General features: G+C 38.4%; 1 protein-coding gene across 4 annotated transcripts; it reads right to left on the reverse strand.

Moving 5' to 3' along the window:
• Window positions 1-1911: 1911 nt before the first annotated feature.
• On the reverse strand, window positions 1912-24011 carry LOC113638042. 4 transcript variants are annotated; one of them, XM_047800578.1, is made up of 17 exons: window positions 23659-24006; window positions 20979-21436; window positions 20337-20717; window positions 19805-20008; window positions 19363-19572; window positions 17356-17940; window positions 16940-17155; window positions 16626-16856; window positions 14307-15710; window positions 12402-14075; window positions 10961-11264; window positions 4120-4721; window positions 3586-3718; window positions 3391-3474; window positions 3208-3302; window positions 3030-3113; window positions 1912-2164 (listed from the first exon to the last, which is right to left on the reverse strand). In XM_047800578.1, exons 1-17 carry the CDS (start codon window positions 23846-23848, stop codon window positions 2156-2158), a joined length of 6864 nt encoding a protein of 2287 aa, XP_047656534.1. In that variant the 5' UTR covers window positions 23849-24006; the 3' UTR covers window positions 1912-2155. The 4 variants fall into 4 exon arrangements, with proteins under 4 accessions (XP_047656534.1, XP_047656533.1, XP_047656532.1 ...); XM_047800577.1 differs by having other exon boundaries at window positions 3030-3110; window positions 10961-11267; XM_047800576.1 differs by having other exon boundaries at window positions 10961-11267.
• Window positions 24012-24808: the final 797 nt, after the last annotated feature.

Genomic DNA, 24808 nt, shown 5'->3' on the forward strand with positions numbered 1-24808 from the left:
GTCTGGCTTGGTTGCAATATACTGTGTGAATGGACAACAGACCTTGGTAGGGAACAGCTGTTCATCTATGGTCATGTGTTCTCCTGGAGTGAAACTCTCAGCACAGTTCTTGTTGAAGTGTGTCCAGATGTCGGAGACTGCAGCAAATTTGTCTCTTAGAAGGTGTTGCATAATTGAAATTAATCTATCTCGGGGCATTGTCTCTTTGAAAGCCAGGAGATTGTTTTGAAAACATTTTGAACATTTTTAATGTCAGTAAATAATAAAACCTGATTTTTTCCGGGTCAAATTGACTAGAATGCTTGTAAATCAAAAATTCTACAATGATCACCATTCTTTGTGATCAGCTTACATTTGTGAACATTTTACACTTATGTCTATTTTGCCTACCAGATGCCATCTGATCACCCAAAAATGGGCTCCACACACACGCACGCGCACACACGCGCGCGCGCACACACGCGCGCGCGCACACACCACTTAAAAACATGGCATTTTGGATAACCACTGGCTGGTGTATGTCAAACATCCCCAGGTCAAAGCTGACTGAAGCAACTAAATTTATAAATAAGAGAGAGAAAACAAATGATTTGAATATGAAAACAATAAATAAAACAAACTATTTTGTATAGATACGGCAGAAATTTCTGAAGGTTTCCATGTCACACACAGAGGTTTGGATCTGAGCTACTCTGAATGAACAAATGCAAATGAGCCAGGCCTCACAGGTGATGGGGGTGTTTGCACAGCAAAAGCAGGGCTGAAGAACTGTGAAAATCTCAACAGCAGGGAATCACACCTCGGGACCCGCACCAGAAAATAAAAAAGTCAGTAAATCTAGTGATAATTTGGCCTGTTCCTAATAAATTGGCCTGTTCCTAATAAGCCGTGGACTACGTATGAAATCCATGGGTCGACATAACCGGTTTAAGCAGCAAAAGACAGTCAAATAAAATCAAACCTCTCGATCAGATTTACTGTTAGCCATACAAGCACACGTCAGATTAATTCATTATTACAAGAAAGTTTTCATTATTATGAGATACTAAGTCACAATAACGGCATCACTTATGACTGAAAATCTAAAGATTTTAAGCAAATGTAGCAGAAATAGGCTTCCATAATGACCATCCTAAATGATGAGTTCTAAAATAAGACTATTGTAGCATTTGAACATTGCATAATGTTATTAACATACTGCATGCACATGTTACACATGTGATGCACAGACTTACTGTACTCTTACTTACTTACTGACTTACTCTAGTGGGAAGTGTTGTATTGTTCTAGAAATATGATCTACTCCAGGGTGTTATGATATGGACCAACACAGAGCGGAGAGGTCGACGTGTTTTGTACCCAGGATATTGTTTGTACTTGACACATTTCTTTGCATGCATGTACAATACTGAATCTATTTGACAGAGCTGTGTGATGCCTGGATGAACATTTTTCTTACATTTTTAAGACTGATAATTTAGACTGGCTTTAGGGTGACTAGGGTACAGCCTTTCAGCAAAAATGTGTTTTGTAAACTGACTTTTGAACCATATCCCTTGAGAGTGTCTGCCTGCCAACCTCCAGCATCAACTCAGACATTCAGCTTCCCAAAACAGAAAAAAATGGCAATTTAAAGCATCCGGATCCCCAGCAAGGTAAAGCGATCACTGAAGAAAAGACCATGTTAAATGTATGTCACAACCCACTGTCAACGCATTTTAAGCCCATAAATAAACAAACAGGGATATTATTTAATTGGCCCTGACCAGCTACTGCTGCTTGCATGAAATCCAACTTCAAAATGGGTTACCACTGCAGGTACATAATCCAGCAGGTCAATCTTCACTCCTTAAAAATGAGTAGCATAGAGTAGCACTGGTCACACACACACACACACAAAGACTGCTACACTTGAAATATCAGTACATTTTTATTTTCAACTTGCACAATAATACCCATTCGGATGATATAAAAAAGCAAATGTACTGTTAAAGTTCACTGTTAAAAATATTAGATTAAACACTATATAAAACCCAATAAAAGATAAACATGTAGCTAAAAGGTAATATGTATTAGTACAAGTTCTGAATCAAACACCATTCACTGGGTTCTCCGTCTTCTTTGCAGTCAGTAATTTTTTCATTGTGAAATGTCCTTAAGTGTCCTGTATTTGGGAAAAAAGGCATTATCATCATATATATATATGAGAACTACAGAAAGCCTGATATTAAATACTGATTTGATATATATGTACAACTCCTTACTCTAAAGCAGAGTCAGCCTTTTCTCAGCATGGATAGTTTAAATCAATAAACAATAAAAATGCCTAATACTAATAATAATACTGTATTTTAGTAGTCCACACTATACAAATTTACAGCATTCTATTCCCAGTGCTTTAACATTCAGAGTGACACTTTTATTCATGAACAATTTTACACACTGACAGCAGTTTTTCCCTTCAACATTAAACAGTAAAACATTTTTAATTGCTAACTTCCCCTTAATTTGGTTATCAGTTGTTCATTATATCTTTCCTGAAACCATTATTGTTGGACACAATACATTCCTTGCACTAACAGTCAATTCTGAGGGCACCAGAATCAGCAAGCTAAACTATATTATTTAGAGAACTGTGAATTTACATGAATAAACATACACAACAGATTGATTTTAAAAACAACAAGCTGTGGCTTCTCTGAAATGGGTCTAAAAATGTATTTACAAACATATTTTGAAATACTGAATAAAACTACCACTTAAATAATTTAGGAACAATCTCCAGAGAAGCATGAGGTGTGTCCCAAATCGACTCTGCAAATTCCAATTATAGGAAGTGCACTTCAGAAATTCATACACTAGAGAACATAGTGCATGTACGTAGTGTATAGTATGTCATTTGGGATGCAGCTACTGTTCTAAAAATCCCCAAGTCCTCTCTATAAATGCATGATGGTAGTGCTTCATGTGCAATCAAATCTTAATAGCTACATACATTAATAGCTAATAGACCAGTGCTGTTTCTTTACCTCTGTGCTGTTTGTTGAGTCAAAATCTTTCGTCGGTAAAATGAAGAAAGGCTCGGGTGTACCTGCATTGCTCTCAGCCAACTGCTGCATAGAAAAATAAATAAAATGGTACATTTTCAAAGTTACCTAATCACATCACATTACGATAACTTCAAAAAGAAGCGGCTTCTACGACAACCTGCTGATGAAGCTCGCTCTCTGCTGGCCTCTCTCCACTGCAAGATCGTTTTTTACGCCTTCTTGATTGATCCTTATTACCACTTATATGTTGCTCTTATGAAGAATAATTAAAAAACAACATTGTAAAACACTTTACACCTATTGTCTGAAGGTATTTGGAACATATTACTCTTATACTCACCATGATGGATCATTCTGTGGTTTCTATAGCGGTATTTCTGAATGAAGCCCACATTACACTCACTACACCAGAAAGGCCTTTCACCTAAAAACCAGACACACACACAAAAAAATCTGGAACTCCTTGAAGTAAACATTTATTAAAATTCATGTTTTTTTTTTTTAGGTGTGGTGAAATTTCATTGCTCATATTGACCTGTATGAGTGTACTCATGTCTGCGTAGGTGGTAGGGACTGCAAAAGGTTGCGCTGCAGTGCTGACAGACGTGTAGTTGTGTGTTTAATCCCGCACTCTCTTCCTCGTCTGAAGGGGCGTCCATCACTTTTGACTGTGTATGGAAACAGACACAGATTCTAGGGAAACTGTATGCAATAGGTGAATTTAATCCCTCGCAAATTAGGTTTTAAACATCTTTAATATCAGCTGTTAATAAACCACTGTAATAAAGTAGATTTCACAAGGAAAATTTTCCAGTATAAAGTAAAAAGCAGACATTTTTCAGATGTTGTAGTTTACACCATTGAGGTGTGACTACACATGATTAAATAGTGAAACGTATTTCAGTTTTATTATTGTCACATGAGTTTTGACATTGGTACGTACCATGTCATTGTTATTTATACCCTGATAAGTAAAACTGAAGGAGGGTGTACTTTCTTTTTCTGTGAAATTATATAACCGAAGGTGAAATCCCTCATTGATGAAAAAAGATAATACTCAATATCTTACTTGAGAATGAAAGCTTCTCCTGTTCTCTAGCGTGTGTCCATTCCGGCTGTTTAGATCACTATCGGTTTCCTTGTCCTCGCTCTTGCTAGTTTCATACTGATCATCACCTGGAGAGCTGCAGGTTGTGTTTTTGTTCATATTGTCTTTTCTGGTGTTTGGAGTAAAATCATGCGATTCAAGTTCAGCAAATAGTTGCTCATTGACTAACTCGAAGTCTTCACAGGGAGAAGCTGCAGATTCTGTGTCAGCGTAAAGCTGTGCTACACTGTGTTGAGTGTCTGAATCATGGCTGCTAAGACATTCAGGATTAGGCTTTTCCTGTTTGGCTTTACATGACCCATGTGAGTTAGTTAAACTCTCTTGATTAACTGTTAGTTGTCTGTTACTTAAAGAAGCACCTGGCTGAAAAGCAGTGTTACTGGCTAGGGGACTCACAGTGCCAGCTTCAGCTCTGTATGGATATTCATGCTTGCATCTCTTTACATGATTAATGATGACCTTCCTGCTATATAATCCAAGACAATAGATGCATTGTACACCATCCCTATTAGATCCAGCTTTGGCATGCCGATTAGAGGACATTAAAGTTTTACTCCCCACATCTTTGTGTAAGAGGCTTCCTTTGCTCTGCAGAAGATCCAGCAACTGTTTCCTTTCTTTTGACTTCTTGTCATAACTAAGGGCCTTTGCCACCTCTGGTTCATTAGCATGAGCTGATAGCAGATGCTGTGCCATTCGGATGGAAGGTTTCTTACAATATAAGCAGTAATGTTTTTTCTTCAGCTTTATTTTAGCTTTTCCTTTGCGTTTTTCCGAACTGTTCCAGACATCAGATATTGATGAACCTGTCTCCACAACAGGAAGTGGCTGTAGGGGAAAGTTAAACTAGTTACTGACTATAAGCTTTAAGTTGAAAAAAGATTAAAACTTTCAATAATCAATTTAGACCGAGTCTGTAATATACATGCACATGCAGTGTGAAGTCGCTCTTTAAACTGCCATGGACAAGAGCGTCTGCAAAATGCTTAACATGGAAATGAAGAAAAGGAGGAAATGCAATCTTCAAATACATTCCACAGCATTTAGGTCTCCAATGTATGAAAAAGGTTATGGACTACATGCTAGTTATAAAAAAGCTTGGACTACATACACATCTATGTGTATGCTCTGAGTCTGGATGTGCAGGGAATAGTGGGTCAGGCTGCTCTATTTTAATGCTTGTGCTTTCTTCCTTCATCTCCAGGCTTTGACACCAACCCTCCCTGGTCTCTGCTTCGTGCTGCAGGTTTGACATACCGTCCTGTTTTCCAAAAGACACACCTGTGAGGGAGTGAAAAGCCTAAATCAGGGGAGCTACACTGCAGACCCGAAGGGCACCAGAGTACAGCACAACCGTTTGGTGATTTCCGTGCTGAAACAAAAAAACAAAAATCATCAACTCCAATCATGTTACAGAACATCACTGTTCTGGTCACTTTCTTGTGATTCCTCACTTCCAATGCACCATATCCAGGTGGATCATGTGCACTAGGAAGCCAGAGATCAGAACCCCGGATTGTATGCACCTAATAAACTGGGTGATTTGTTGGATCAGGTTTGTTGGAACAGGGAAATCACCAAAGTGTCCTGGACTCCATATTTACAAGACCAGATATGCACACCTGTATTGAGGAGAAAGTAAACAGGTCAATAATTAGATTACAGTAACAAACGTGACTTCAAATAACATTAACCCTTATTATAACCTTAATCCAAATTCAAGCAGTTTTATATACACCTTTGAGCTGTTGATGTTAGACAACTGATAACATTACAAAGATAGCATAGAGCATAAGAGCATCATTTCTACATCTCCCTGTCAGTGGGACAAAACTGAGTGGGTGTCTGATGCTGTTCCTCACCATCACGTCAAAAACACACGTGTATAAACAACTGTACATTTATGGACCAGCTTAAACGACGTCATTACGTATTAATATGCAAGCTGACAGCTTCTGTAAGCTTCCAAGACCAGTCTATGCTACCATTAGACCTATTAAACACAGGGTCTGTAAAAATATGGGTACACGTTACATTGCAGCCATAAGAAAGAACACCATCTTGGTGTAGGCCCAGTAACATTAAAGTCATGGCTGATAACATTAGGTTGTTTACCTCAGACATTAAACACGTTTTAAAACCGTTTTTTCCCTGCATTTCGGTCGGTTTAACAGCAAACCGCTGTGTTTCAGATGAACAAATAAACCAAGACCTCAAGCGAAGCTAAAGCTAAAATGGCGAATTTTAGCCACTTGCACCATTTTCTCTGGCATTTTTGGACCTTTTGTTAGATTTCGCGTCGTCCTCGGAGGATTTAATAAGGGCGTGTGTGTTTAATGTGTGTTGATTTTATTCTCACCCGTGTTTAATTCTGTAAAACTCCACCCTGTGAGCGTTAACATTTCCTTCAGATAATCGTTCTCTTTCATTATCCGCGCCGTTTCCTCCTCGTACTCCTTCATCATCCTGCTCACTGTGTCGAGAATCTCCTTCACCGCCGCCGACAGTCTCTCACTCAGGAACACGTTTAACTGCTCTAATTTGGTCATTTTACGATAAATATTTGTAACTATGTCTCGCCTAATGCACTGGCTTTGCTGTGACGTTAATCCAGACTCGGGCTAAACCCCAAACCGCTCAGTGTTAGTATTTTAGGCCACTACATAGTGTGCACAATGCAATAAATCATGCCCTTGGTAGTGCGTCTATGTAGGACCTATGAAACGATTTGGTTATTTGATATTCCTCTCTCTACTTCCACCTCCTGGACAGAATCTTCTAATAAATGTAAAAATTAGACCAAATTTAAAGGTTTAGTCTCTGATTATAATGTAGAATGACCAGAAGTGCCTCTAAGGGGTGGCCTGGAGTGGCCCTGACAACAAGACACCCACAGAAATGATATCCAGATCAAGTCATTTGGCTGTTTACATCTAAATCCCAAATACTGGCAAGATTTTTAAACCTCCTCCGTATCATCTCTGAACCGTTTGTCCACATCCAGAGCCACAGCATTGGATTTCATAGATATAACAGTAGCTGAAAAAGGATATAATGGTTGAGGTATGAAACAGAATGCTGTAATTAAGGACATCTATGCTGCTTTATGTGTCTGCTAATGCTTCATGTGTCTGCTAATGCTTCCTGAGTCCTTCCAGGTGCTTCATAGATCACATGGAGGCAAGGTGTATCTTCTCACCTGAGCATGAGAAGGTCCTGTTGGGGACCTACAGTCCGGGACACCGTTTTGCTGCATGTTAACACATTCTATTGGATTAGTGACTCTTCATGTATATCTCTCTGAGAACCCTCAGTATGGTCATTCCAACTCCCTGTTTTTGCCCACTTACCTCCTCTTCTTTCTCTGGTGCCTCGCAGCATTCAATCACTGTGTTGAAACAGTGCACAAGCTACAAAATCAGATGTGGCAAGAAACCCCCCCATGCTTACAGTGGATATAGAGTGCAAACTGTGAGCAGCTTCATTAATACATGAGGTTTTCAAAATCCTGTAAACGGAATATATACATGTTGCTCCATAATTTTGGATTTATAAGCAAAATGTCAGAAAAGTAATGATTCCGGCAATATATAAATTGAGAAGCTAAAATTTCCAGACTGACGAGCAGTAAACACAATGCAAACTAGTCATGCTTGCCCTATAAAAACAATCAAATTTTAAAAAGAAGGAAACCATACATTCATGCTCTCTATTTGCAGCTATTTCTACTCTATTTTGTGCTACACTGCTGTAAAACTCAGGATTGTGGTCCAACCTGTAGATTTAATTGTGTAGAAATGGCTGTTTAATTACTGTGCCGCTCTTCCTGTTTGCCAAACGCATAAGAACAGAAAGGAAAGGAACAAATCTGCTACTACAAAACACTGTCATTTTTTTATTTTTGGGATGCAGTACAGTTATACTGTAATACAGTAAAATGAACATACTTTTACTTAGTGTTTTGGAGTGATTCTCTCATCAGTATATTAGATGAAAACAAAATCCGATGTAAACAAACAAACATTTTTTAAAAAAAATTATAAAAATGACTTTTACAATTTTCATTTATTCATTCATTCATTTTGTACCGCTTATCCGAACTACCTCGGGTCACGGGCATCAAAGCAGGATACACCCTGGACGGCGTGCTAACCCATCGCAGGGCATACACACACTCTTACTTTTATAATATGCTATAAACTAATGATCCTAATTTCATACCATTCTATGATGCAAACACTTCTTGAGGCATCGATTCTGAGATATACTGTAAACCGTCCTTTCTGCAGTCAGGTAATTATCCATCATGGAACATCTTCAAAATACCTGTTTCTGAAATAGAAGAATACATTTTAATGCAAAAATAACAAATATAATCAAAACATTAGCACACCTGGTGAATGACCGAGACAATTTTATATGATATTATCACTTTAACACTATATAACCTGGATAATAATTTCATTCAGTATTGAATGATTATTATTATTATTTATACCACCTATATTTAACTGTTTTATTCAGTGAAATCAGCTTCCAGCTGTCCAGTTGTACTTTTCTTGTTAGTCTTTTTTATATTTTTTAGTGAACACTTCTTAAACTGGTGAATTCTTTCAATTCCTTTATCTTTCAACTCATTAATTTCTGTGAATGCATGTAAATTAAAGAGGGCTTTGGTTGAATATGTGTTGTGATGAAGCTACAAAAAGAAAGGTCTCGAGCCAAATCTTTAGAAAATCTGTGATTATTTTGAAAAATTGCAAGTGCCTCAGAATATTATGGAGCTTGCTTGGTTTTGCGTTAAGTTCTGTGAAAATCCTGGTGGGACTGATTTGGGACCATACATGTGCTTAGAAGTCTATCATTTTATGTTTTGTGGGTCACAAAGGTACATGTTTTTTTGTTTTGTTTTGTTGTTTTACCTCTTTCTGTCAAGTTAAGTCTTTCCTCAGCGCTGCTCCGAGGCTCAGATGTAGCTGCAATGCTGTCGTTCAAATGCTGCAAAAATCAATGAAATTTTCCCAGCACAGTCATGTCAAGATCACATATATATATATATATATATATATATATATATATATATATATATATATATATATATATATATATATATATATGAATATTTATTGGGTGGCATCTACTACACCTGCTGATGGAGCTCATTGTCTACCGGCTTCTGGCCACTGCGAGATCGTTTTTTGCACCCTCTTGATGGATCCATACTGCGTGGCTGTGTGTCTCCTGAAGAACAACACAAACACAGTAAAACCCCATACATCTTTTATCTGACGGCATCAGGAACATAATTCTCATATACTCACCATGGTGGATCATCCTGTGGTTTCGATATCGATATTTCTGAATGAAGCCCATATGACACTCAATACACCAGAAAGGCCTTTCACCTACAAACACAAAAGAAAACTGGTACACATGAAATTAACAAGTGTGTTTAATAGGTTTCAGTATTTCAGTTCTCTTGTGACCTGTGTGAGTGTATTCATGTCTGCGGAGGTTGAAGGGTCTACAGAAGCCGGCGCCGCAGTGCTGACAAACGTGCGCTTTTGAGCTGCTCTCCGCTTCATGTAAAGGGCTGTACTTTAATCTTGTTGGCTTTGTAAGAAGACACAGAAATTACAGCTTAGTTTGTAGCCCTAACTTAAAACAAAACTTTCTTTGGAATAATTGAAAAACCAACCTAAAAAAACAGTAGTCTAATAATCAGCAATATACTCACTTTATCTATTGCCAGGATTAAGCTGTTATATTAAAACTAATTGTTTACATTAAACAAAATACTAATGACACAACACAAACAGAATAAATCAATATTGGTTTGTAGCTCAGTGTAATTTGATTTAAGGAACATTGCATAAAACAAAGCCTAAAACACAGCGAAGCAAAATCTGAGAGAAGGAACATATATCATATATAAACAAATATTTCATTGATTAAAATATTACTAAAAAAATGGATGACATGGATGAATGGGATGAGACGGTCATGTCATGGCTGCTGTGTCTGGCTATTTATTTAACCAGCTGTTCATACCACTGGCTTCCTTTACCTTTGTGCACATACAGTGCCCTTATTTACACACTAATATGATTTTATATTCAATTCAGTTTTATTTGTATAGAAATAATTATAAACAGAAACCTTGATTCTGGGTCTAAATGTTATCTTAATAAATATATCAATATATCAACCAAGCCTGAGGTGATGGTGGTGAGGAGAAACTCCCTGAGATGATATGAGGACAGTAACAGTGGGGAGAGAGATTTAAGCTATTGCAGTAGAAAAACAGATGTGTCATTGATTGCAAACATCCATCTGCAATAGGCAGCATAGTAAGAGTCTAATTACTAGAATATGTTTACCCGAGCTTGAATACGAGAGCTCCTCCTCCTGTTCTCTAGCGTGTGTCCATTCCGGCTGTTTAGATCATTATCGGTTTCCTTGTCCTCGCTCTTGCTAGTTTCATACTGATCATCACCTGGAGAGCTGCAGGTTGTGTTTTTGTTCATATTGTCTTTTCTGGTGTCTGGAGTAAAATCATGCGATTCAAGTTCAGCAAATAGTTGCTCACTGACTAACTCGAAGTCTTCACAGGGAGAAGCTGCAGATTCTGTGTCAGCGTAAAGCTGTGCTACACTGTGTTGAGTGTCTGAATCATGGCTGCTAAGACATTCAGGATTAGGCTTTTCCTGTTTGGCTTTACATGACCCATGTGAGTTAGTTAAACTCTCTTGATTAGCTGTCAGTAGCTCTTCACTTAAAGTTCTGCTCATCCCAGTTTCATCTTTGTGTAAGAGGCTTCCTTTGCTCTGCAGAAGATCCAGCAACTGTTTCCTTTCTTTTGACTTCTTGTCATAACTAAGGGCCTTTGCCACCTCTGGTTCATTAGCATGAGCTGATAGCAGATGCTGTGCCATTCGGATGGAAGGTTTCTTACAATATAAGCAGTAATGTTTTTTCTTCAGCTTTATTTTAGCTTTTCTTCTGGTGTTTTTTAAACTGTTCCAGACATCAGATATTTGTAAACCACACTTCATCTCAGGAGTTTTGGAATTGACTGGTGATGCTTTTCTCTCTTCTGTTGATGTCTGCTATGGGGAAAATATATAGCATAAAGCTGAGATAGTGGGAAGGGATCATTAGAGAGGATCTATGTGCATCCTGTGAGTTTGTGGCATATTCACGTATTTCAGTGTTTTTATTTGTCTTTTCAGCTATACTCAGACTGAATTTAAAGCCTATAAATAAATTTCATTTATTAAATGCAGCATTTATTGTATCAAAAAAATCGATGGACCTTTTCAGTGCTATCAGCTTCAGACAGTTATATTATTACAAACTAGGGGTGTAACATTAAACTCCAGTCATGATTCTATTCGATTTGCTGACTTCATGATTCGATTCAATTCGATACTTAAATCTATGACTGAAAGGTTTGTTGAAACAATGAAAATCAATTAATTTTAGTATAAAATGAATAAATAAACAAAATGCTCCAAACAGAGATGTAAAACTATATACAAAATGTACTAAAGATTTACCATATCAATAATCAATTCGCCAAAAATATTTGATTGTATAAACAAATATCACTGAAACATGATTAGTAACTGAGGAATCATTTTCACTGGATAGGGAGCTCCAAAGTCAGGCATGGTGTGGTTTGAAAGCTACACTGTATAATAAAGTTTTAAGGACAAGCCTTTCCCAGTTATGGCATTCTATAAAAGAATGCGATCATGTGACCATCGTGCTCGCTATGTATTTTAGATTTGTAGGTTGTGCAGATTGGGGCCTTGGGGGTTCAGACAGTGTAATTGCATTATATGCATAATTAATAGATGGCTGATTTCCGGGATTTGAATTGCACAATTATACGATGCAAATAATAACATTTTTTTGCATTGAGATCCATCGTGTCATTAGGCTTAAGGTTCTTTTTGTATCACTATGAACAAATACTAATTGTGCATTAACACTGAACACACAATATCTAACAGCCATTCTCTAGAAAAACTAAAAATAATTCTCATTTATTAGTTTAAATTTTATTTCCATATACTTTGTCATTACACTCTTATGTTATCAAATATCTTTAGTTTATCCTGTAAACCCTGGCACAGTGCAATCCATACCCTGAAACCCTTAAAGTAAAAACAACAGAGTACATGATCCAACCTTATTTATTCAAGATACATAATAAACAATGAACACAGTACGTGTACCTGTAAGGGGTCACTTTGTCGTCTTCTCTTTGTTTCCCTGCTCCCACTGTCCCATCGCCTCTTTACAGTTGCGGTGAAATTTAAGCCAAGCGGTTTTAAATCACTGTCTTGGACTGAACACGCATCACCCTCTTCTGTGCCATCTCTGTTTTGACCTTCTGTTTTGACCTTTTTTGCTGCACTGTACATTTCTGAATTGGCTGCATGTTGTTTTTCTCTAGGAATATGACTCGGAATTAGACAACAGTGTGATTCTACTTCAGAGGATCTATGTTCATCATTTCCAAAAACTTGTATTGAACTGTTCCCTGTTTCTGGATCGGCAATTTCCTGTGCCTCGCTGCTAAAAATGTTTGCAATTAGACAATTTGTTGATTCTGAATGAGGATTACTTTGGTCACTCCTCTCTGATCTAACTTCTAGCATCATTATGGTGGTTCTCTCTGGTTCTGTATTAGAGGCAAGGTTTTGCTCCAAGTCCACATGTACAGTCGATACGGCAGTCCAGTCTGATTTTAGATTAGTGGTTGGGGGTAAGTCATTGCTGCCAGTATGTATGTGGCTAACCGTTTCTTGAGGAGTAGCAGGTTTTCCACTGCAATCTAATGCTAATGTAGAGGAACTCTGGCCATCCTGCTCAGGGTTTTGCTGTAGTTTGCTGTTCCTAGTGTTTAAGAGGTAAGAAACAGGAGTATGTGTTTGTAGAATGTTATTGAGCCTGTTTTCAGGTTCCAAAACGGACTGGCATTCTTCTTCTGAAATGCTATTTGTTCTTGGTGTTAATATTTGATTCTTGACAAGAGCTTCTTGTCCATTGTGGGGGCAAAACTCCTGAACTGGAATATCAGTAAACTCAAGCGCACTGCAAAGTGAGTCTAGAATAAGTGGTCCAGAAGATTTTGCATCAAGATTCATCATTGTTGAGCTGTTACCTGTGTATATAACGGACAGGCTCTCTGATCCGTGATCAGGGATCGGGTTTACGTAAGTCCTGCCACTTTCTGAAACGGAATATAAATAGTGTGTAGTGTGGTGTTCTGCTTTAGCTGAAGAACGCTTCACTGACTCTGGAATAGTCTGTTGTACAGAACTGCAGAAGATATCTTTGATGAGATTCCCAGATTCTGGATGAAAGGTTTTCTGTGCTAAGCTTGATCTTAGGTTAGTGTTGGGAAGATCAGTTCCTCTGCCAGGTTCTGTATGAATGAACAGATCTTTTGATTGTTTCTGCTGACATACTAAACCATGTTTCCAAAAGTGATTTTGTTGATAATACCCCTGACAAATGATACAACGAACAAGGTCTTCATCCTTGTTGTTTGTAGTAGGTTTCAGTTTTTTGTGACTGCAAAGAACACTCAATAACCTCTTCCTTTCTTCTAAGGTGTTGCTACAATGCAAAGCTTCTATCACCTTAGGTTCCTTTGGGTGATCATGCAGGAGATGCAGTTCTATTTTTTCGTAAGCTTTCCCACAATAACAACAGTGCAGAGTTCCTTTCTCTTTCTTTAATTTCCTGTCAACAGTCTTTGAGTCCGCTCTGGAACTTCGACTGGTTGCACCAAAGTCTGGGCAACTTCCAGGTAACTTATTATTAAAATTTATGAGTGTTGAGTCGCTTTTTCCTGAGATTTCAGAGTTGTCTCTTGAATCAGCACTACCTACTTCTGATGTCTTCAGAAGAGGGAAGGTTTAAGAGAATACAGAAAATGTACGGATCAATATTCTTACTGGTTAAATATATACATGGCTCAAGATATAATACTTAAAATGGCTATGAATGACACATTAACCCCAGGTCATTACTACACTTGTCAGTTTATACGACCATATATTGAAAAATGACAGCTACTTTAAAATTTTGCTAGTTTTTGTAGCACTCTTTCCTTTGATGGAGTCGCATACCTGAACTTGGACAACTTCTTGTTTAAGCTTTGTTTCATTGTTCTTGACCCTCTTCTTGAGTGTCTTGAAGGCGTTTGACTTCTGGTAGGATTCCGTCGACACAGAGTGCACCTTCATGTGCTGTGTCAATGAGGCCTCACCAGCAAATGATAAACCACATGCCAAACATGTAAACCACCTCTTTTGCCCTGTGGAACTTGGCTCCTCTGTTTGTTGGACAGAAGTGGCTGCCAGCTCATCTCTGTAAGTAAGCGGACCATTGAGGACATTTTGGTCACCAGTCTTTTCTAACATAAACGTTACAGTAGATTTAGAGTCACTAGTTTTATGAGAGGAGCTAGGGACGGATCCTGCATCAGCTGACCCCTCAGACAGTGGCGTATATATTTTCAAGGTTTTTCTCCCTTCCTCATCATGGTTATTGAACACGTTTGCCCACTCATCGTCATCACTAACATCTGAGAGGATCATGTAGCCTGACTCGGTATGAGACACTTGCTCTAGTGCACTGGAACTTGATTTAACTTCTGGATCGGTTGTCAAATCTATGTCAGTAAACTTTTTATCAGAAAAACAAGCTCCATCAATGGCATATTTTTGATATCCAGAGTGGGGTGTAATATTTTTAGCTTTTACACCACCAAGACACCTTGACGTCCTATGGGTATGCATTTGGCTTCCAGACTGTTGTGATTCTACATCCATTTCCAAATGTTCTGTGTCACAGAACCCCTTGTGCTGCTTCACATCAAGCAAAGAGTACTCTCTGCTTTCTACCTGACCCTTCTTTAGACACATATCAGACTTTCGGTACTCTGAAGACTCTGAGCTCTGTTGGTCCCCTAAACTAAAAAGCAGCTTTTTAGAGAAGGAATTTTCTTCATATGTATGAGGAAAACCTACTTTTACACAAACAACATCTGGATGATCTGTCTCAGCCAGTGTGTTTTGGCAAGTATAAGGGTTTGAGTTTTCAAGTGTAGTTTGAGCATGAGGACTCTTCACCTGCTCACCTGTAGCAGCATAATTGGTTTCTAAGTCAGGCATTTGATGCATATGAATGTCACTCGTTTCCACAATTACAGGTTTAAAGTCACCCCCCTCAGATGATGTCGAGTGGCCGGCTTCAGCTACAACTGGATCTAAAACAATTCTAGGCTGCAAACTGAAACTACTGTCTGCTTTGGTCTCGGTTCTTGTAAGAGCTGTGCTGTGGATGGTAGCAGCAACAGATGACTGCAAAGGAAGGAGGCTGAATTTTCTGCCAGTGCAAACTGATTGAGGTTGAATGGTTTCCACAGGCTCTGTAGTGCTTGCATGGTCTTGCGACACTGCAGAAGTCTGACTCCTAGTCACCTCGTTTCCTCCATCCTTCCCCTTTTCATCATTGCCTTCTACTGTAGGCTGCAGGGAGGAAAGTTGGCAATTAGTAATTCTCAATGAAAGAAGACTCTTAGACACATACCACTTTAGTCATATTCTAACGTGGTATTTAGTTTATTGTGTTGTTTTATAGAAAATGTAGTAAGAAATGAAAAAAAGAAAGAACAAAGTTTCATTTCAAGGTACTCAAGTGGCAGGTAAAAACAGTTTATTGAGAACGTATGTTTGTTATATGACCCACAGTCCAAGAGTGTGATGGCAATTTTGTATTAGCCCGTGTCGACTCTCTTCCTTTAAAACTAAATTCTAGCAGGAGATTTCCTGATATTCTAACCACAATTTAAATTTTTTTTTTTTCATATTCAATGTTGTATTGAATGTTTCTATGTTCTGGAACAAATAAACTTTTCACACAGAGCCAGGACACATGTCCTGAACACAGATAGTAATAAATAATTGTGAAACAACCGAAGGCATTTGTTGTTTTTTTTTTTTTTTTACTTCAATAACAACATATTTTTGCTGCATTTTGTACTGAAAGAAGAAAAAGAATTAAAAAGTGAGCTTTTTAAAAGAGTAGCTTACATCAAAAACTACATGATACAGCATTGCTGCTTGGAGACATTTTTTCTAGAGACACTCTGTCTCTTACGGAGTCCTGTTAGTATTCATTGCTCCCTGAATACTAACTGAATACTAAAAGAACTGTCCTAAAACTCTCATTAAAATATTTCCCCAGTAACACTGCAATAAAATCAACAATCCCCAGCCCATTTGGGCCTGCACACATTTAACAAGAGAACAATTGATTTATTTACAAAGGAGAAAAAGAAGTTAAAAAAAAAACCATAGTAGGAGAAAACATATTTGTGAATCAGGTCAGTCTGACATGCAGTCTTGTGTTGTCATCATGGGTTGCAGCATATATTTTCCTACCTCCTGTTTGTCTGTATCTGGTACTCTGGGTCTTGTTGGCTCACTGTAAAACTGTTCTTTGCGCTGTCGATAGGAGTACGGTTTCTCGCCTGAGTGGATCTGCATGTGCACCATCAGCCGCATTGCCCGGGGAAAGACTTTATCACAAAACGGACAAGGAAACGTTGCTTTATTACCGTCTTTTCCCTTTTGACCTTTAGAATCTTCTGTGGCTGATCCTTCTTCTGTCGTCTGTGATGAGGAAAGACAGTTATGTTTGAACGTTGGAAAATGAAACAAAAATCATAAGATGAAAACACTGAAGAACAAAATACCTGGCTGTCACTTTTCGGGGCCTTGTCATTTGCTTTTTGGGGCAAGGCCATCAGTGCTTTTCTGTGGCCGAGCATGTGCAAGCTCAGCCAGTTTTTTCTAGCGTACACTTTGCCGCAGTCTTTGCAGACGCACTGGCCACGAGTTTCACCACCAGTTTCTTTGCTTTTGTCTGCGGCTGTCTGGACAACTGAAGAGTTATCCATAGTCTCCAGCAGCTTAGAAGTAGAAAAGAAAATATACACATAACTATGAACACAAACTACACAGTTACACTTCAAGGATCAAACTCTTACTAAATCCTTACAAATTTAGAGAGTTGATATGCTAAATGTAATCTAGCATGAAGCTAGTTAAAATCATTTTATTGCTAATACATACATGTCCATGGACAAATATATAGTCCCAACCATCATACCATGGCATTTGTAAGCTGGTTCTTTTTCTTCTTTTTGTCATCAAGACTTTCCTGAAGTCCCAAAGTCTTCTTTTTCTTCTTTTGCTTCTTTTCAACAACATCTGTTTCCACGAGGCTCTGTCCCTCTTCTTTCTTGACATTTTGCCCAAACTCTTTCATCATCAACCGTCTTCTGTTCTCCTCCAGAAGTCTCTCTTTTTTATGCATCTTCTTGTGGGTCTTTAACCAACCGGCTAGCAAATAAACTTTGCCACATTCTCGGCACGGAAATCGTTTTTTAGATTTCTTGACTCCTTCTTTTTGTCCTGAAGTTTCCTCAGGCACTGGCGTCGGTTCCTCAGGGACCGGCGTCGATTCTTCTGCTATTGTGTTTGTGAGTTTTTCGATTTCAGATTTGTTGCTGCCATCTTCCGAGTTATTAGTGATCATTGTTTCAGATTTTGGGTTGGTTATTAAGTCCACAGTGATATGTTTAGACACAGAAGTCTTGTTTTTTGGTTGTTCGTTAACCATTTCCAAATCTTCACTTTCTCCTAATGACTGTTCAGTGATTTTCTTTTGGCCGATGCCACCTTCTTTTGATGCCTAAACAGGTTTAAAGAAAATGGGGAGAGAAATATCATTTTAAAACATACAAAACACTTGTGTAATAGTGGGTGAATAAGTATTCGTACACTATTAGCTGTTATACAGCTGTTTAATATACTCAAATTGCATATAACTATTTCATATTTCATATTATATATTCATACATATGTATGTATGTATATGTATATATATATATACACATATATATATATATATACACACACACACACACACACACACACACACACACACACACACACACACACACACACACATATATATATATATATATATATATATATATATATAAACTGATCAACCATAACATTAAAACCACTAAAATGTGATGTGAAGAACATCTCGATCTCATTACAATGACACCTGTCAAGGAGTGGGATATATTAGGCAAATGAACAGTCAATTCTCAAAGCTGATGTGCTGACTTAGATGGCTAGACAATAGGGTCAGCGCAGCTCCAAAACAGCAGGTCTTGTGGCATGTCCCCGGTCTGCAGTGTTAGTATCTGAGCACATTCTGCCCTGGCTCTGCCCTGACTGTTCGATACCGTTTGTTTATGACCTCATCTCATGACTGTAATATCATTTGATTTGGCCTGGACATTATTTTTTTTTTCTTCTGATAAACATCCACAAAGCGCAGGCACTTCGTACTGAACTGGTCATATCATCTGAATGGAGCTGAATAAACTGCCACATGTGTTTCTGCTGACTCTGAATATTACACCTTTCTTCTATTTAAATATTCCCGGTTAATGTCAGTAAATTTCAGAGTTCTGCTATTCAGTCACTGTCTCTGTATGGTTCTTGGACAATCTTTCCCTGAATTCAGTTCAGAGGTAGCGGCAGCAGCTCGGAAATCTGGGAATCTGAGTCCTGAGCTTCATTTGGATGTTACACTGACATGTACTACCTACCTAAACATTGTTGCAGATCAAGTACAACCCTTCATGTCACCGGTATAATCCTAATATCAGTGTCCTCATTCAGCAGGTTTATGAAGCCTGCTAGACTGTAATAACTGCTCAGGAAAGGTTTAAGGAATATGACAAAAAGTTCAAGGTGTCTCAAAATTCCCCAGATCTCTATGTGATGGAGTATCTGTAACACCACTGCACACCTTCAGAGGTCTTGTAAAGTCCATGCAATGACGGGCTGCTTTAGTGGGAAAAAGGCACCTACGCAATATTAGGCAGATGGTTTTAATGTTATGGCCGATGTCTGATGTTAACGTTATGATTTAACGTTATTGTAAAATCTAAAATGGCGAATACGATTATGATAGTCAGGTGGTCTCAGACATTTGGCCATATAGTGTGTGTGTTTTAGATATTTCTTACAGGTTTTAATGCTGGTCCCTGAATGTATAAAGCAAATAATATAAACACAAACAAAAACCAACCTTGTTAACAACACGTCGAGTCCTTCTCTTAGTAGAATTAGGCATGATGGCATCAGAAATTACGTCATTATTCTGATTCTTAAGTGTATGACTGCGAATGTGTGGTCCAAGCCACCCTTCTCGAGCAAAAACCTTATCACAGTACGGGCAAGCAAAGATTTTCTTTAGTACATGAACTTTGCTGCTGTCAGTAGCTACGTCTTTCTTCAGCTATGGGGAGCAAAAACAGAGAAAAAAATAAAATAAAATCAAGAAACCAGAAAGTTCTCGGTAAAGGAGAAAAGTGCTATAAACAAACTTGACATAAACAATAAAAGATGAACAGCATGTTAACTACATTTATAGAAGGATGCAATATAAGATTTGGATATTTAATATACAGCTGTTTATATCCAACATTTTATTATTCTGTGGGAGAAAGACTGAGTAATTTATGTATGACCTTTTCCGAGACCTGGGGCACGTCCTTCAGCTTGTTATTTTGAAGCTGCTTCTTTTTCTGCCTCTTACGTTCTCGTTCGTGTGACTTCAAGTGGAAGGTGAGCCAACAAGAGCGAGCAAAGATCTTCTTGCACTCGGGGCACTGAAACAGCCTCTGACCTATTGCTTTTGCCTTTTCCACCTCGGTTTCGTTGTTTCTTATTACCTGCAAGAAAAGAACTTAGTCTAAGTTCAAGACGACAACTTTACTGTGAGGTCATACAGAATATTTGTTTACAGTATAACAGCAGAAATACAGAAAGACGTCTGAACAAAATGACGGTCAGTACACATTAACAGTTTAATATATTTAATAGTATAGTAAACTTATTGTTCTTCTTATTATTCTCCCTTGATTATCAGTTTATTTTTATATACAGTAGAACTGTATGCCTGTAACTGGATTCTTTTTTTTAACAAGTTTTCCCTCCTGCACTAATACTGCACTCATTTGTTTGTATTTACGTTTAATACAGATGCTTCCATTCCTGTACCTTTGGTAGGTGTTGTGATCCGCTTTCAGTGTCTCCCTGTAGATTCTGTTCATCTGGACTGGGCAGTGGCTTGCTGTGCGTCTTCATGTGAACCGCCAGCCGTGATACATTAGTAAAGGCTCTGTTACACTGCAGACACTGAGCTGTCTTGGGCTTTTCTCTTCCTTGCTTAGATTTAAGGCCTACAGATCTGGCTGCACTGGTCTCTGAGAGCTTGCTGCTGCTGGTGGTGTGTTCACTGGCTTCATCTGATGCCTCGCTTGGCTCTACTTCTGGAGCAGACGGGCCAGCACTTGCAGAGATACCGACGTTAGCTGATCCATTACTCTGCTCTGTTTGCTCCGAAGTGTCAGACAGGTCCTCTATAAACTCTCTGGATGTCTGGATGGGAAAATTTCGGGAAATTTTTAAGATTTTGTTCATGTATAAAATTGCATGGACATAAACAGGGCATTTTTCTGATATCTAAGCTTGACAAGTTCTGCTGAAATTTATCTAGTTATTTGCCAAGACTTCTTCATCATAGCTATAGATTAACACAAAAAAAGTGCTTTATGTCAATTTGATGATGAAATCTACTACATTTCATCCTACTCCTAACACATAAGCATTAAAGACTGAAAACTTAAACCTTGCATGTACCTTGGAAAGGCCACGTAACTTCTTCTTCCGTTTCTTGTCCCCATAAAAGCAAGTTTTACGCCTCCGGTATGTATATGGCCTCTCGGTAGAGTGGATCCGCATGTGGAACATCAGTCTCTGCTCCCTCCCAAAGACTTTACCACAGTCTGGACAGGCAAAGGACCTCCTCTGGCTCCTGTTCCTTGCCATGGTAGACAGAGTGGGGTCAAAGTCTAACGGAGCCATATAGCTTTGTGCAGAGTCCCATACAATACTGTCAGGAATGCCAGCTTCAGCAGCAGCACTTGTACCAGGATAAACCACTTCTATATTGGCAGTGCATACTGATGCTGTGAGACTTGTGTCAGGTCCATATAACTGGAAATCATGGGAGTCAATGGGCTCCGTTTTGATAATTAGGGACTCTAGGGCTAGTGTGTCTGTCAGGCTGGAATCACCAGGGACAGAAAAAGCGGGATCTGTGGGATGCAAGAAAGCATCTAATTAAATTTTTAATTCAGATACTTCCATTTCTTTTAACACAAAACTCAGAATTCAAGAACCTGCATGTAAAATGAGGATGTACTTAAGGGGGCAGTGTTTCATTATCTAAACCAGAATGTACAAAAACATGCCATAAAGCAGCCTCTGAGCCAGATACAGAGACTAGTGTTTCACTCATGTAATAATAAATAGAAGGCAAGATGGGATTGACTTTGTTTTGAAAAGTGCTGATTGGGAAAAAGAAACCTTATAAACCGAATCCATACCTGTATAAACCACAGTATGATAGATGATGTTTTGCTTTAACATTTAAGCTGCTATGCGACATGCTACATCTTCACTGGCAGAATTTTACAAGGAAAAACAGAAAGTGTGTAATACTGCAAGTTTATCAAATTAATTGTCATATTTACATTCACATATACCACAAATTACCAATCGCCTCTTCTCTTTTTAAAAGCTGCACCTCTTTGATTTCTTTTCTTGCTTCTCAGCAATAGTACAAATTTTATTGGCTGCATCTCTGTGCACAATACAGATATTTATCCTACATATATAGAAAAATAAAACTTATTTATTTCAAATTCCACTTTTTATTCTGAATCCATAATAACATTCATTATGAGCTTTACTGGTGATGTCCTTTACTAAACTCAAAATGGTTGTGATTAACATGGGGATGCATCGATATAAAGACTGAGCATCAATATCGGCAAATAACTCGAGTGTTATTAGATTTTAATATTTAACCTGCCACAATTATGTCTCTCATGTTTCACATCACTTGGCAAGAGAGGCTTGGATAGCTTCACTCACATGGCCTGACAATTCGGAGCTAAAACGTTATTGTCCTACGTATGTCTGGAACAACTCGACAAGATCGAAAAATAAATAAATAAATAAATAATGATAATTATAGAAATAGTTCTAGATGAATTTGATTATTGATCATTAGGGCTGTATTATGAAGCAAACTGCAGAGTCACTAAAACACATTATCAAATGGCAGAGAATGTTTGTACAAGGAAAAGCTCTTCTAAACCATACAACCTCTCTACATCACACACATCACATACGAGTAATATTTCGTTGTGTATTCATTGTCTTGCTTGAATCGTGCTTGTTCATTACAGTGTAATTGTACTATAATGTCCACTCTCCTATTCGAGTTAATTAGCCTGCAAATAGTTAACTTATTCTTGGAAAACTAACTCATCATAGACCACATTCATGTTTAATATATATTATGTGGTAAGTCATCAAGTCGCCATCCTGCTTTACTTTGCTTTGGGGATCCCAAAGAGAGTCGATTCATTGATTCCAGACTCTGAAAAAGAAGAGTCATTTCCAAAGCTCTGGAGTCGATTCCAAACACCAACAAATAAAACAAAGGTGCTTTAAGTTTCAAGCAGCGGATATTTCTTTAGCGTTTATTTTCAATTTCATTGTTTGAAATGCATATGATACAACGTGTAAGGAAACAATAACAATGTGCAGAATAACTCTAACCCTTGTTAGTTAGAGTACATCATCAGACTCATATAAGCACTTGATTGTATTGCTGTGGTGTAAAAGGTTATTATGATAAATATCAGTAATACTGTATTCGACTTGGTCACGTGTTTTTAATTAAGAGCACTACTAATTAAAACTCTTTGTTTAATACGTTTTAAAACTGATCTAATCAACTCATTATCATTTTCCACATATTAACCTATTATCAAAATCCTTAGTTGCTAAACCCTTTTTTATTAAGAGTAAAAATGTATGAATTGATGAATGCATTTGAACGATTAATAAGAACGTGAAAAAAATAATAAATAAATACTCGTGAGCCGAGTCACATGATTCATCGAAAAGAACCGATTCGAACGAACGATTCGAATCGCAGACCGTTATTTCGGAGCTTAAAACGACTGTGACAACGATAGACAACGATAAGCGGCTTTAGATTGCTTCTGTAGCAAGCTGTTAAAACATTTTCTTATCGTATGTTGGAACGGTGTAACAGGTTACAGGTTATGTATAAGATGAAGCCCCGCGTGCACCATGCAAGAGTCGGCACATTGACGCTCGTGCAGAAAACGGGCTAATTATGACAGAGAATAAGCTAGTTTACGGTGTCAGTATGCTAGCTAGTGATATGATATTGTGTGTGTATTTCGTGTCTCAGCATGACTCGGGACTTGCTCAGTACCTGGCCAGTCGGTCGGATTTTCGCCCTCCATCCACCGGAGCCTCCGTCTGAGGATCTCGTTCTCTTTGCGCGCTCTCACCGTCTCCTCTTCATACTCCAGCACTGTGCCGCCCACCATCTCCATGATCTGCTCCACCGCCGCCATCAGCCGCTCGTTTAGAGCTCGGTGCAACAGCTGCAACTTGGTCATCTTCTCAGTTTTTCGCTGTCGAATTCCCAGTGCTTGATTTTGGAGCAGGATTTAAAAAAAAAAAAAAAAAAGCTAATAATAATAAAAAAAAATCCTAGCTAGCTACCGTCGCGTTAGCGCAGCTCTTCTTCCTACGGCGGTGCTGCGCTTCGCTACTGTGTACGGCGTCAGGCTTTTTACTGCCCCCTTGCGCACGGAGCGCAGTAACCTTTCAGTACAATAACACCTCATAACTCCATTTTACATTCACGGCATTTAGCAGACATCCTTATCCAGTGTGACTTACAACTGAGCATTTAGGGCCTTGCTCAGGGGCCCAGCAGTGGCAGCTTGGTGGACCTGGGGTTCGAACCCCTGACCTTCTAATCAGTAGTAGTTAACCACTGAGCTACCACATCCCTAATGTTAACGTCTTAACATTAGCATGGTCTTATCCATGCCAACATTCCATAAACAATCACGCTCTTGTGTCTCAAACAAGTTTAACAATTCACTCAAAGCCAGATACATGACAGAGATGGGAGTAAGTCACACATGTGCAAGTCACAAGTAAGTCTCAAGTCAATAATGTCAAGACAGTCAAGTCTTTTTTTAATATCTGTCAAGCAAGTCTCAAGTCTAAAATTTGTGACTTAAGTCTGACTCTAGTCAGGTTGAGTCCCCCAACTCGGAGTTATTTAACTCAAGTCCGAGTCAAGTCTCAAGTCATGAATGTCAAGTCAAAGTCAAGTCGAGTCTTTTTTAATATTTGTCAAGCAGGTCTCAAGTCTCAAATTTCGACATAAGTCTGACTCGAGTCAAGTCATATGACTCGAGTCCCCTATCTCTGATACATGAAAAACCCATGAATAAGTCCATTTGTTATTTTCTAGCCAAATATCCTGGTTTACATAAAGAAACCACGTTATAGAAGCAGAGTTTATTATCTGAAAGCAGCTTGGTCAGAACCACTGCGTTTTA

This window comes from Tachysurus fulvidraco, chromosome 15 (assembly GCF_022655615.1).
Source record: "Tachysurus fulvidraco isolate hzauxx_2018 chromosome 15, HZAU_PFXX_2.0, whole genome shotgun sequence".
Classification (NCBI taxonomy): domain Eukaryota; kingdom Metazoa; phylum Chordata; class Actinopteri; order Siluriformes; family Bagridae; genus Tachysurus; species Tachysurus fulvidraco.

Excerpts from the sequence above, each read along its gene's own strand:
- LOC113638042 (XM_047800576.1), bottom strand. The coding sequence starts at position 23,848 with ATGACCAAGTTGCAGCTGTTGCACCGAGCTCTAAACGAGCGGCTGATG. Across the intron at positions 11,268-12,401 it reads GACAAAGTGACCCCTTACAG|CAGACATCAACAGAAGAGAG; the intron begins GTACACGTACTG and ends TTTTCCCCATAG. Across the intron at positions 4,722-10,960 it reads AGGAAGCCTCTTACACAAAG|ATGTGGGGAGTAAAACTTTA; the intron begins ATGAAACTGGGA and ends TCTTACACAAAG.